The sequence below is a fragment of the Colletes latitarsis genome, chromosome 14 (genome assembly GCF_051014445.1).
Source record: "Colletes latitarsis isolate SP2378_abdomen chromosome 14, iyColLati1, whole genome shotgun sequence".
Classification (NCBI taxonomy): domain Eukaryota; kingdom Metazoa; phylum Arthropoda; class Insecta; order Hymenoptera; family Colletidae; genus Colletes; species Colletes latitarsis.
The window spans coordinates 14530238-14544847 of NC_135147.1; the positions used below are offsets into that span (position 1 = coordinate 14530238).

General features: G+C 32.5%; 1 protein-coding gene across 2 annotated transcripts in view; it reads left to right on the top strand.

Annotated features, from left to right (window-relative positions):
• Window positions 1–14610, top strand: part of Znt63c (solute carrier family 30 member 1) — a 266383-nt gene that overhangs the window by 90725 nt on the left and 161048 nt on the right. For both annotated transcript variants that reach the window (XM_076781357.1, XM_076781356.1), the window contains 3 exons: window positions 7848–8112; window positions 10299–10416; window positions 11457–11672. In XM_076781357.1, the coding sequence (XP_076637472.1) occupies window positions 7848–8112; window positions 10299–10416; window positions 11457–11672 (599 nt within the window). The remainder of the gene's footprint in view (window positions 1–7847; window positions 8113–10298; window positions 10417–11456; window positions 11673–14610) is intronic.

Genomic DNA, 14610 nt, shown 5'->3' on the forward strand with positions numbered 1-14610 from the left:
CCTAAATTTTTCGAAGAAAAAAAAAAATTTCAAATCGTTCTGGAAAATTTATTTTCGGTTGTGGGACTCAATTACAATCATTTTTGGTGAATAGACATACTCCCGAAATCCTGCTCATTTTTGAGAAAAAAATTCAGAACGGGCGGAACTTTAAACGTTAATAACTTTTTAACGAAGCCTCCATCAACTAATTGGTATTCTTGATTTTCGTCTTATTTTGGCCTCTAGAATCCCCATTAAAATTTTTCCCAGGGGTGGCCGAACACCCTGTATATCGATACGTTGTTGCTTTACGGCTCGAGCGGAACGAACTGGAAGAAAAGAAAAAATGAAGTAAAACAAAAAACTGTGCAACACAGTGTCGCAGATCGATAATTACGTCACGTCACTTCGCGTGCCTGTATCACACACACACAAAACATTCATTTATTTGGGTATCGTTGTGCTTCAATGCAAAGCCGATTCTGGAACAGGAAGTGCGAGACCGGAAGTGAAACCGCAAACTTCCGGTGTAGATAAGACAAGAGAAAGCTGGAAGTATCTCTTCATCTCTTCTTTCTCTCTCGCACAATTATCTTTTATCAATGTCAAGACCAAGGTTTCAATAATATGCATTTTAAAACTGTGACTGTACGAGGTCTGTTCAAAAAATAACCGAACTATTTTTAAACAATTTTTTTTATTTAATGTACAACTTATTGCTCGTTGTCTCCTTCAAAGTATCCCCCTCCTCTATTCACATACTTATTTTACGGTGCATTCCTGGAAAGCTTCTTTTGGAACATCCTTCAATGTCTGTGACGAATTTTTCTTAATGTCTTCAATTAAGTTAAACGGCGTCCTTTCAGCACTGATTTTAATTTTGGGAACAAGAAAAAGTTGCAGGGAGCAAGGTTTGAAGAATAGGGAGGTTAGGGGAGGACAGTCATCTGATTTTTGGCAGAAAACTGGCGAATTAACAAGGCTGAGTGGGCAGACGCATTGTCATGCATGCTTAATTTTTCGGTCAAAATCTCATGACATGACTCAATTGATACTCCAACCTCTCCTGCAAGTTCTCTGATAGTCAGACGACGGTTAATACACAGAAGGTCTTTGATTTTCTGAATGTGAATATCATCAGTTGAAGTCGAAGGCCTTCTTGATCGAGGATCATCTTCAATTGATTAACGACCATTTTTAAATCTGATAAACCATTCGTAACACTGTGTACGAGAAAAAGCATCACTTCCGTAAGCTTGCTTCAAAAGTTCAAACGATTTCGTGAATGTTTTCCCCAGTTTTACGCAAAATTTCACGTTAGATCGTTGCTTTCGTAACTCGGACATTGCGAAAATCGCCACGAACAGTGAAGCACGTTGCACTTGAGGAGGCTAGGGGGTAAAATGACAACCCAACAAGCTACCCCACAATTATTAATTGTTTATTCGTGGGTGTGGGTCACATGCAGCCACACGTAGGTTAAAATATAAATAATTACAATAAGCTGAACTGTTACAACAATGATCTGAACACGCGGCTAAGTCTTCACCAGACTGCGCGTTTACACGGTCTCTTACGGACCATTCTATGACAACGTCTTTACCAGACTGTGTTTCTTTCTTAAACCTCTACTCCCTATATACACTGCCTTACTCTAATAGCAAAGAGAGAGAAAAAGAGGTAGTATAGAAAGACGGAAAAACGAAACTGGAAAATATCTAGCGTAGGGAAAGTTTAGCTAGTGAAAGAGAGTAATAAAAGTCAAGAGACTCGCCGGGCCCGGATCGGGGTGGTTCGAGGCCCAGGCGAAACCTTGAAGGAAAACAGACGCCTCGTACGGCTCTGGTCGCCAAGTGTTTAACAGGAAGACCAGGCTCGCACGAGACACTGGGAAAATGGAAAAATAGAAAGCTTAAAACTAGCCTCAAATTACATTCCCATTTATACTCTGGCAAGGACGTAGTGGCTATACAATGGCCGCTACACACTCAAATAGCAATAATTCGGAAACTAAACAAGATGTAAACAATTTGTAAAAAGGTCAGTTACGTGGAAGATTATGACAATTACAGTACTGTCAACTGTTCGTTGTTATGACGATACACAAACAAATAATTAAAAAAGTTTGGATACTTTTTGAACAGACCTCGTACACTTACCTATCATTATCATATTCAGGTTTTCCTAATCATAATTTTGCTCTTAATTTGTTGACATCTAGCCACTACCTTGACAAACTTTTACATAAATACATTTTCAGACTCTATGAAACAGGAACTCGAGTAATAATATGACTTTTATCAGTGGTTTTTAATCACAGCATGAAACCATTTCCTATTATGATACGTAAATGTCCTTTATTCCAGAGGGAAGCTAAAATGTTATGAATAAGAAAAATAGAAAGAAAAGCACTACATCTCGTGCAAAAAGGTTGTGCTTGTCGCATTATGCCTCATGTAGGTATCTTCATTGCAGGAATCTGCACTGGTTGCAGTATTTAGGAATAGTTGCTTAGTAGCATCGGAATACTCTTACTCAGTTTTTTCAAATTTTACCATGGTTTCATAACTTTTGTTGGTTTTGCTGCGTATTCATCGACATAGAGACTCACTATAAATACGTTTTGGCGTAAGTATACACCCCGTTCAATCTGTTGAGTGATATAGTGTGTAAAAACATTGCTAAAGGTTCTAGTGCAACGCGTATAACTAACAAGGAACCTTCGCGAACGGTCCGGCTTCGATTTTGTTGAAACTTCGTACACTTATAAAGCAGCCAAAAATAATCAACACGTATTTTTGTTTAGCTGCTGTAACTCGAGTTTAAGGGGTGAAATCACCCGTTGAAGTTTTGGCTCGAAACGGCTATCTCGGAAACGGAAAGACATACGAAAAAATTGTTAATGGGCGAAGTTAATGATTTCTTATGTACAATAACATGCTATTAAAAAATTTAACAAAATACAATTTGTTTATAACAAAAAAAAATTTATTAACTTAATTTTTTATTTTATTGAAATTTTCATAATGACAAAAAATAACGAGCATTTTATTCCAAATCCATTGGTATGTAACATTTTAAAACTGCCTCTTACAGTTTTGCAGGTTTTGATGATTTACATCTTGCGCGCACATCCAATATGCTAGTAGTCGTTCTAACTTTGATTTTAATGAAGCACTGTAGGCTTGCACTAAATTATACAGTAACAAGTAACAAGTAACAATAACAGTAACAAATTTCTTAACAACAATGAAAAGATTAATTATTTTTATTACCCACCTATGACATCGTGGCAAAGGTGAAGCGATTTATAAATTATAAATACATACAGTGTGTATAGCAATTACTCTATGTAATTTCGATAATAGTGATACTCGTCGAAAAAATGTTTGAATCATAAAGATTTCTTACACCATGCGCATTTAATTATTGCCACGTCATCACAAATATGGCATTTTAGTTCATTTTTAACAGAATAGCAGTACTCAATAGGATTTTGGAATGCATTTGGTTTTTCATCTATACAGGGTATTCGGCCACCCCTGGGAAAACTTTTGATGGGAAATTTTAGAGGCGAAAATAAGACGGAAATCAAGAATACTAATTTGTTGATGGAGGCTTCGTTAAAAAGTTATTAATGTTTAAAGCTTCGCCCGTACTGAATTTTTTTTTAGAAAGTGGGTAGGATTTCGCGAGTAGGTCTATTCACCAAATATTATCGTAATTGACTCCCGCAACCGAAAATAATTTTTCCAGAACGATTTGAAATTTTTTAATTTTGTCGAAAAATTTCTCACTTTCTTGAATTTTTTTCTCCAAAGTGGGTAGGAATTTGAGAGTATGTCTATTCACCAAAAATGATTGTAATTGACCCCCGCAACCGAAAATAATTTTTCCAGAACGTTTTGAAATTTTTTTTTTCGCTGAAAATTTTTCTTAAAAATTCGTTTTTAATTTTTAATAATTTTGTTTGACACCCTATAGAAAAATTGTCTAATACTTTTTTTGTAGGTGCCCATGAGCTCTGCTTCAGAAAAAAATTTCAATGAGATACCTTTACTATTGTAGGAGTTATGGCCGTTTAAAAATTGGACCACTTTTATGGAGTTTTTATAGCTTTGCGGGATCAAGGAGCAACTTTTCCAATATTTTTAGAATTTCTACATATTCCGTACTAAAATAAGCGTTTTAATTGATTGCTTTTTTAAACATTCAAATCCTTCAATCCGTTAAGAAGTTATGACGTTTTAAAGATATGCATGAAATTTCAGGGAAGCATTACATTAGATTTTCGGTAAAGAATTTTTTTCTTGAAAGTGCATAGGATTTCGGGGTATGTCTCTTCACCAAAAATGCTTGTAATTGACCCCTGTAACTACATATAATTTTTGTAGAATGATTTGAAATTTTTTAATTTAATTTTGTTAACTTTTTAACGAAGCCTCCATCAACAAATTAGTATTCTTGATTTCCGTCTTATTTTCGCCTCTAGAATCTCTCATTAAAAGTTTTCCCAGGGGTGGCCGAATACCCTGTATAGATGAAAAACCAAATGCATTCCAGAATCCTATTGAGTACTGCTATTCTGTTGAAAACGAACCAAGATGCCATATTTGTGATGGCGTGGCAATAATTAAGTGCGCATGGTGTAAGAAATCTTTATGTTTCAAACATTTTTTCGACGAGTATCACTATTATCGAAACTACATAGAGTAATTGCTATACACACTGTATGCATTTATAATTTATAAATCGCTCCACCTTTGCCACGATGTCATAGGTGGGTAATAAAAATAATTAATCTTTTCATTGCTGTTAAGAAACTGGTTACTGTTATTGTTACTTGTTACTTGTTACTGTATAATTTAGTGCAAGCCTACAGTGCATCATTAAAATCAAAGTTAGAACGGCTACTAGCATAGTGGATGTGTGCGCAAGATGTAAATCATAAAAATCTGCAAAACTGTAAGAGGCAGTTTTAAAATGTTACATACCAATGGATTTGGAATAAAATGCTCGTCATTTTTTGTCATTATGAAAATTTCAATAAAATGAAAAGTTAAGTTAATAAATTTTTTTTGTTATAAACAAATTGTATTTTGTTAAATTTTTTAATACCATGTTATTGTACATAGGAAATCATTAACCTCGCCCATTAACAATTTTTTCGTATGTCTTTCCGTTTCCGAGATAGCCGTTTCGAGCAAAAACTTCAAGGGGTAATTTCACCCCTTAAACTCGAGTTACCGCAGCTAAAAAAAATACGTGTCGATTATTTTTGGCTGCTTCATAAGTGTACGAACTTTCATCAAAATCGAAACCGGACCGTTCGCGAAGGTTCCTTGTAAGCCGTTTCTCAAGCAACTCGTTCACTCGACGAGAGAGTACCATGCGCGTAATTGGGTAGCGATACCGTGATCATCAATTAAAGCGTATTCAACCACCGATGGATTATTTCTGCGTTACGAGTGCTTGCCTGTGTAAAAGTCATCGAACAGTATCTGAATGATGCATGCACTGGCGCATACCTGTGAAGTGAATGAGTTGATTAAACTGTGGCGTCACCTCCCGCACTCGCAACTTCGTTGTTATGTACAGGGTATTCGGCCACCCCTGGGAAAAATTTTAATGAGAGATTTTGGAGACCAAAATAATACGAAAATCAAGAATACCAATTTGTTGATTGAGACTTCATTAAAAAGTTATTGACGTTTAAAGTTCCGCCTGTAGAATGGCAATTCGCGAACAGCTGCTGCGTACGCGTGATAGTGGTTCTCACTCAGCATGAGAAACTCTAAACCGTTCAATTTCTAATAATCAATTATACTAAACAATTTTTATTCAAGAAACACAAATACAAATGCGAAGTAAAAGAGTAGAGTTCACTGGTTGAGTTTTAAAAAGAAGACTATTTGTTAGTAAACTTAATACTCAGAAGAGGTTAGTATTTGCTAAACAATTTGTTAATAAATCAATAGATTTTTGAAGAAACGTTATATTTAATCATATTTATTTAAATCACTTTTAAAATCATATTTAAATCACGCTAAAATTTAGCATGAATGATTTCTTTATCAAGTGTTACAATCTATGGGGGTGCGTAAAAAAAAACTAAAAAAAAAATTTGACTTCTGTAGCTAAGGACCAACCTAATGCACACGCTCGCATCACACAATCATCATACATCAGCACAACGATGTCGATACGGCATACTTATTAATACTTTTCATTTATTCTTATCAAACGTTCGTTATTACAGTAGGTTATTTCTATCTACAAAGTATTTTATTTTTCATTTATTGAAAATACAGAAAATACAAAAAGAATGTAACTAGCCATAAAAAGTATTTCAAAGTCATATCCGTACAGTTAATATACGTATACATAGATCATGAAATATATTCTAGGGATGTTCTCTCATTATATCAGGGATTTCCCTTACATGCTACAAAGAACAAAAGACAATCAGTAGTTATTCTTTTGTTTAAAAGTAAACATTCTATCACTTAGCACACAAAATAGGAAAGAAAGGTATGGAAACCTCAATTGAATTACGAAACGTAATTATTAGTAGTTATAAAAAGGGAAAAAGTTTAAGGGAAATTAATGATACAGTGGTCGAAATTTGTGTAGGGACATTAATATTTTTTAATGAAATAAATTAAGTATTGTGTTAATAAAATTCAAAGTCAGGAAGATATATGAGGGAATGATACGAAATAGAATGACATCTTAACAAACAAAAAAACTCCTTTGTTTTTATTTTATAAACAATAGATAATGTAAATAATATTAATACATATAATCAATATATATAATATTAATAAATAATTAAATGGATTACTATACAGCGAAATTTGCATAGGGACAGTCAACTAAAATGTTATAAAGAACAAAAATATTATATTAATCTCTGAAAAGATTTATAATAATTTTTCTTTCACTTTCAGTCGTTTCTTTACCTTTGTGTCTCATTTTAGTACTATTACAGTTTGATGAATTAATACTATTACAATTGAAAACATTACCTATATTGACAAAGTCTCCAGATATACTGATGTTAATTATGTTGATATTTCATGGATTACCTTGTAATTATTACACATTCAATGTTATGAAACAGGAATTGTACAAATACTTATTACGTATATATTTTTGACCACATCCAGACTTTTGTTAATATTTTCATAGAAAATATAAATAAACAATGCATTTTTAATGAAATTTGTTTTTGAGATTTCTAATAGTACGTATACATTTTTTTGTAACAAACACAGTCCTATAAAGTTTTTATTGGAATTGTTTGCTGTATGAATACTTTTTACACCCACTGTATGTGCGAGAGTAAAACGAGAATTTTGCTCTTAAGAGCCAATAATTCTTTTGTACAGACACACGAACAAGCCATTCCTTTTGAGAGCAAACTTAATCAGTGGAAACTAACCATTAACTTGTCTGTCTGTCGATGCCCATAGCATTAAATAATATGTAAAAAAAAATTTTCTGTTTCTGATACAAGTCTTTCAGTAATGATCGAAAGGATAACAAAATATTTGTTACTGCGTGTCTGGAAATGAGTTAAAGTCAATAGGTACTCTATTGAACATTTACTGTAAAATGAATAAGCTTTTTTTTTACAAAAAATAACAAATGTTGAATTTTCCAATTATCTTGTAGCTAGCATGATTTTTTTTACTCAAGATTATTCATAGTCAAGAAAATTATAGTGTTACAACCTGACCTACAGTCATTACGATGCTGAATTACAAAAAATACATGTATAAGAAAAAAACGGAAAATAATTGTTTAATTTGTATATTTCTTGTTAAATATGTACATAAATGATATTGAAATTTTGATTGCAGAACATGGAAACACCCATGCACATTCACATGGTATTTCTCTAAGCCATAACAGGCTTAGCTCTTTAGTTGGGACAGACGACAATGAAAATGATGAAGCTTATAGGCCATCAACGCCGCAAGTGAAAAGGACACACCATGGTCATTCTCATGACGCAAGTCAAATGAATATGCGTGGTGTGTTTCTTCATGTACTCTCAGATGCATTAGGATCTGTTATCGTAATAGTGTCTGCTTTAATTGTGTGGTTGACGAAATGGAAATACAGGTAATTAATTTGTTTCTTTTATGCTCGTGAAATATTAAATTTTATTTACATTCTCCTAAATAAATGCAAGAAGTGGCAAATGAATTCGAAGTAACTGAAACTTAAGGTTTTGCTAAGGTTGAAATTCTTTCGACGTTACTTCATAAAATTGTAATAAAAATATCAAATTATAAAATAAGGTATTGTAAATAAATGGAACAAACGTACACCATAATTAATTTGGTAAATATTGACTTTAGGAGAAACAGTTTCGATTACCTTTGCCTTGAAATATAATTTCTTAATTGTATCTCATGACTTAGTTTTATAATATTTGGCTATACATATATTAATAATTTTCATCTTAACACAGTTGTCTGAATGTTCTACAATTAGACGATTCTGAGATATTAACAGTCTACCAGTATAGGTGAATCAATTCTAACTCATAGTCTGTCTTTCTTATTGAACAATTCATAGATTATTTATATTATTGGCATTGAGATGAAAACTTGGACTCCCTTTTTAATGCTTGTTTTGTTGCATAGTAAGCTGTAAGAAAGTGTTCTTCTAAGCTACAAGAATGATAATAAGTAACAATACAATCATTTTTAGTTGAAACATCGATTACAAAATTTCAAGAAGGAATTGATACATTATACAGGGTGTTTGGCCACCCCTGGGAAAAATTTTAATGGGGGATTCCATAGGCCAAAATAAGACGAAGATCAAGAATACCAATTTGTTGATGGAGGCTTCATTAAAAAGTTATTAACAATTAAATTCAAAAATTTCAAATTGTTTTGGAAAAATTATTTTCGGTTGCAGGGGTCAATTACAATCATTTTTGGTGAATAGACATACTCCCGAAATCCTACCCACTTTCTAGAAAAAAATTCGAGAAGGTGTGGAATTTTTCGACAAAAAAAAAAAAAAAATTTCAAATCGTTCTGGAAAAATTATTTTCGGTTGCGGGGGTCAATTACAATCATTTTTGGTGAATAGACATACCTCCGAAATCCTACCCACTTTCTAGAAAAAAATTCGAGGAGGTGTGGAATTTTTCGACAAAAAAAAAAAAATTTCAAATCGTTCTGGAAAAATTATTTTCGGTTGCGGGGGTCAATTATAATCATTTTTGGTGAATAGATATACCCTCGAAATCTTGCGCATTTTTGAGAAAAAAATTCAGTACGGGCGGAATTTTAAACGTTAATAACTTTTTAACAAAGCCTCCATCAACAAATTGGTATTCTTGATTTTCGTCTTATTTTGACCTCTAGAATCCCCCATTAAAATTTTTCCCAGGGGTGGCCGAACACCCTGTATAGTACGAACTATGACGAATATTCACAATATACACTGAATTAAAAAAGTTTACATACACTCGGATAGCATTCCTTAATTGGAATATATCACTTACTTATACAGGGTGTTCTGCCATCCCTGGGAAAAATTTTAATGGGAGATTCTAGAGGCCAAAGTAAAACGAAAATCGAGAATACTAATTTGTTAATGGAGGCTTCGTTAAAAAGTTATTAACATTTAAAGTTTCGCCTGTAGGACGGCAATCTGTCGATCGCAAGTCGGTTCTAATGGCTCTCACTCAGTATGAGAAACTGTACTTACTGATGAATCGACAGTCTTATAGTATATTGTGAGTGAGAACCAGTAGAACCAACCTGCCTGAACCTATCGCGCGCACGCAGCTGTTCGCAGATTGCCGTTCTACAGGCGGAACTTTAAACGTTAATAACTTTTTAACGAAACCTCAATTAACAAATTAATATTCTTGATTTTAGTCTTAGTTTGGCCTCTAGAATCTCTTATTCAATTTTTTTCGAGAGTTAGCTGAACACCCTGTATACGCAAGTACATCCAAAGGCATTAAATTTAAATATTTATTTTCTTCGGTTTATAATACCACATATGAATAAATATAAGATATATTTATCTTTTTGTCTCGAAATGTATAAAACTCAGGCTGCAGATTAATTCCCAATTAGATCGGTAAAGTGCTTGATGTTAACGACAGAGTCCTCACTTTTCTTGCATTTCTTGCATACGCGTTTAGTACTTATCAGAGTCAAAAATGTATACGACACAATTTGTTTGGAACAATGATTTTATTTGTATTCTATATCTCGGATTATCGCTGGTAATTTATTTATCGTCTGTATGAAATATTTGTTTTTTTTTTTTTACAGATTTTACATTGATCCAGCTCTTTCACTTTTATTAGTTATTCTCATTCTGCGGTCAGTGTGGCCATTACTACAAGAATCTGCATTAATTCTTTTACAAACTGTACCAACACACATTCAGGTAATTTTATAATAATATTATAATCTTTTTTTATAAAGTAATTATAAATATAATAAAATAAACGAATAATTGTAAAGGTAATCATCTATACTTACAGTGATAAATGCTTCAAAACAAAAAAACTAACTAAAGTTTAATATTTAGTACTAAATACATGGATAACAATATGAAATTTTTCATTAACATTTTTATATGGATAATTTATCGATTATATTGTTTCATAACCTGTTAAGTTTGATTGTCAGCTGTTAAATTGTGGTTGGTAACCTAGGAAATATATGTATATTTTATACATGTTTTTGTTTTCTTCTTTTCTTTAAATTCATTTGCATTCATTGTCTACTGTGCAACAACACAGTGAGCAAAAGAGGAAACAACAACCAAAACAAAAGTAACAACGTACTGAAAATGTTCAGATATTTCTGAAGACGTTACAATATCTGTGTAACAAATGTAGGTGAAAGTAAACATTTGTAAACAAAGAAATATTATATTTGTAACAGAAATAAGTATAATTTGAGTGTCAATCATTGGAAACAATTTACATTTCTGTAACCGTCAATCATGATGATCTATCAATGATTAAATTCATAGTCAATTAATACGAGCCATCGATTCCAGAAGTAGACCAATATTGATCGCGATTAATTCTGATGTTCAAATTTATAATTACATTGTAATTAATTAATTAACTTTCCATTCTGATTGTAACACAACACATATTGGATATTTAATCTGAAAGTAGAGATTTGGATACTAGTTGCCTTCTTATGAGTAGAAATTTAAAAAATGAGTGAGTCTTTGGGCATACAGAGGGCTATACTATGGTAGATCAAACATATAACAATATCACAGAGATGTTCCCATCAAATACAAATCATTACTCTTAACACATTATTAATGTGTGAAGTCACAAGCAATAATGCAATTTATATTGCAAATATTCCTGTTTTTATCGCAACTCATAAATAATTATATCTTAGTTTTATCATTATTTTCTAATGTATATTCATCTAAACAACATAAAACTTTTATTTTAGGTCGATGCTATTCAACAACGCTTATTAGAAAATGTTGATGGTGTCTTGGCTGTACACGAATTTCATGTATGGCAGTTAGCTGGTGATCGCATTATTGCTTCAGCGCATATAAGATGTAGAAACTTGTCAGAATACATGAAGATTGCAGAACAAGTGAAAGAGTTTTTTCACAATGAGGGCATACATTCTACTACGATACAACCAGAATTTATCGACGTAAGTAAATTATTTTACAAATTATGTAAGACACTGCAAAATGTATATTATACAATTTGTTTAACAACAATGTGTACGCCATAATTTTCAAACAGTTTGAAGATAATTAGATAAAATAACTTGCAATTATTTTATTTACCATCGTACACAAATGCATTTTTTTTAGTCTGTTGTTCAGTTTCTGTTGTTATCTATTATAGCCTGTTATCTTGTGGGTATCCACTAATTTCCCCGTGTATTGTCGGGGTAACGTTCGCAATATTCTCTGAATTTGACAGATTAATTGTTTTAAACTCCGTATAGGGTCATTCCATGCGAAGTCGGACACCTTTTGGAGTACCATGTCGGATTTTGCTCTAATTTGAATATGTTGTAGTCTTTAGTGATATATAAACGTATCTCGAAGGATTTTTAAAAATTTAAAAAATTGTTGGTTTTACATCTATTTGAAATATAGAGGTTACTTTTTTTCAATAAATAATAGCTGCTAAAGTAAGAAAGTGATAAAATTGTGCCTTTAGGTACTTGTAGTAGATCCATGGGAGTACCGAATAAAAATTATTCCAATTAAAAAAAAAATTTTGTTGACTATTTATTTTGCAATTGTTTACAATAAACGTCATTTTTTTTAAGTGGAGAAATATTTAAAAATCTGAAAAAAATGAGCATATAGTCCCGTTTGTCCCCTTTACGGACCAAGTTTTAGAAATACGGACATTTTAAAATTGGCCTTATGAAAATTAATTGAATGTAACACTACATGGCGTCGTGGCACGCTGCGCTGGCTCAACCGGTCAAGTCGCGCGGTGTCTACAACAGCCAAGCGGCTATACCTTCTATTGTTATATAGGGTGTTGGACTGCTGGAAGGTGTAACAGTTATTGGACATTCACTCTTTGTCAATGACACTTAGCGTTATACACATTTAAGTTGTTAATGTTCAATGGAAACCACGAGAAGGTGGTGAGTATTTTTCCATCGGGAGGTAGGATAGGATATGATGGGATTAGGTTCTAGTTAAGGAATAATGGTTGGATAGTATGAATGATCGCCTACCGGAATAAATTGTTTGTTATACAATTATTTACTTTATAACAGCTACAACTTTTGATTTTTCACTGTCTGAATAAATTCGGGCAGTCAAATGTGTTATTTCTTCGGTTGGAATAAATGAATGAAAATTACGTGTTCCACAGATTGTTGTATTCAGTCCACGCCTTTCCAGCAAGAATTCCGAATGTTCCTTATATTCTTCTGTTGACCCGAATTCAAAATGTATATCAAAATTATATGATTGGGCAACTGTCAATATTAAAAATATACATTTTGAATGGAAAAATACTCACCACCTTCTCGTGGTTTCCATTGAACATTGACAACTTAAATGTGTATAACGCTAAGTGTCATTGACAGAGTGAGTGCCCAATAACTGTTACACCTTCTAGCAGTCCAACACCCTATATAACAATAGAAGGTATAGCTGCTTGGCTGTTGTAGACACCGCGTGACTTGGCCGGTCGAGCCAGCGCAGCGTGCCACGACGCTACGCAGTATTACATTCAATTAATTTTCATAAGGCCAATTTTAAAGTGTCCGTATTTCTAAAACTTGGCCCATAAAGGGGACAAACAGGACTATATGCTCATTTTTTTCACATTTTTAAATATTTCCCCACTATAAAAAAATGACGTTTGTTGTAAACAATTGCAAAATAAATAGTCAACAAAATTTTTTTTTTAATTGGAATAATTTTTATTTGGTACTCCCATGGATCTACTACAAGTACCTAATGGTACAATTTTATCACTTTCTTACTTTAGCAGCTATTATTTATTGAGAAAAAGTAACCTCTATATTTCAAACAGATGTAAAACCAACAATTTTTTAAATTTTTAAAAATCCTTCAAGATACATTTATATATCACTAAAGACTACAACATATTCAAATTAAAGCAAAATCCGACATGGTACTCCAAAAGGTGTCCGACTTCGCATGGAATGACCCTATAGTCTTTTTCGAAAGCTTTAATTTCATATAATCAAACAAATTTATAACTGGATTTGCATCCAGCAATTGAGAAGGTCAGTTAATTATCTGAACACCGTTAGCTGCCTTCCACTATGTACATAGACGACTTTGATGTTTCGAGTCATTGTCTTCTTCTAATACCCACTTTTGGTTTTCTCGATCAAACCATTTGGGTGTCAGACTTAGTAAACTTTTCTGATAAATTCAATTCATTCTAATTGCGTTTGATTATTAATAAATATTGATAAGCTTCAAAAGTTGTGTCTTGTAAAGCACCTCCAAACGTGCACTTTTGCAGGGTGTTAATATCCTTGAGAGGATTTTTATGGCAAGTATGGGTAAAGATGCGCGGGTACCTGACCGAATACGGAGGTAGCGTTTAGATCCAGTCGGGAACCCTATAATTTTATAGCATTCATTTTACAGTCATTCTTTCGAATTTGTAAGTGTTTTTGTATTCTGTATAAATGAAGTCAAATTAAAATATCCACAGACAAAGAAAACAATTCATAATATATTGTACAGAAACTATTTTATTTTAAATTACTATGATGAAAACATAATTGTTCAACTTTTTGTATTAATTTTGTTGTTTACAACATTGTGGGTACACAGCCGTGTACCATAGAGATGACTTGTTGGCTAGGTACCTACAGTTGCGGACTGAATTAAGTGGGCAGGTAAAGGAAATAAATATAAATTAAATGTAACCAAAGTAGTATAACTATTATGCACTTAAGTTTTATATATTATATACCTTTATGATACATAGATTATTTAACGTATAATTGAAGTTGTTAGAATTAAAGAAAATAAGCTTAACTTTTATAATATTTATTTATTAATTGGAAATGAAAGAAAAATATGGTAAGAATGAGAAAGAAAAAGCTTAAAAACTGCAGCAATTTG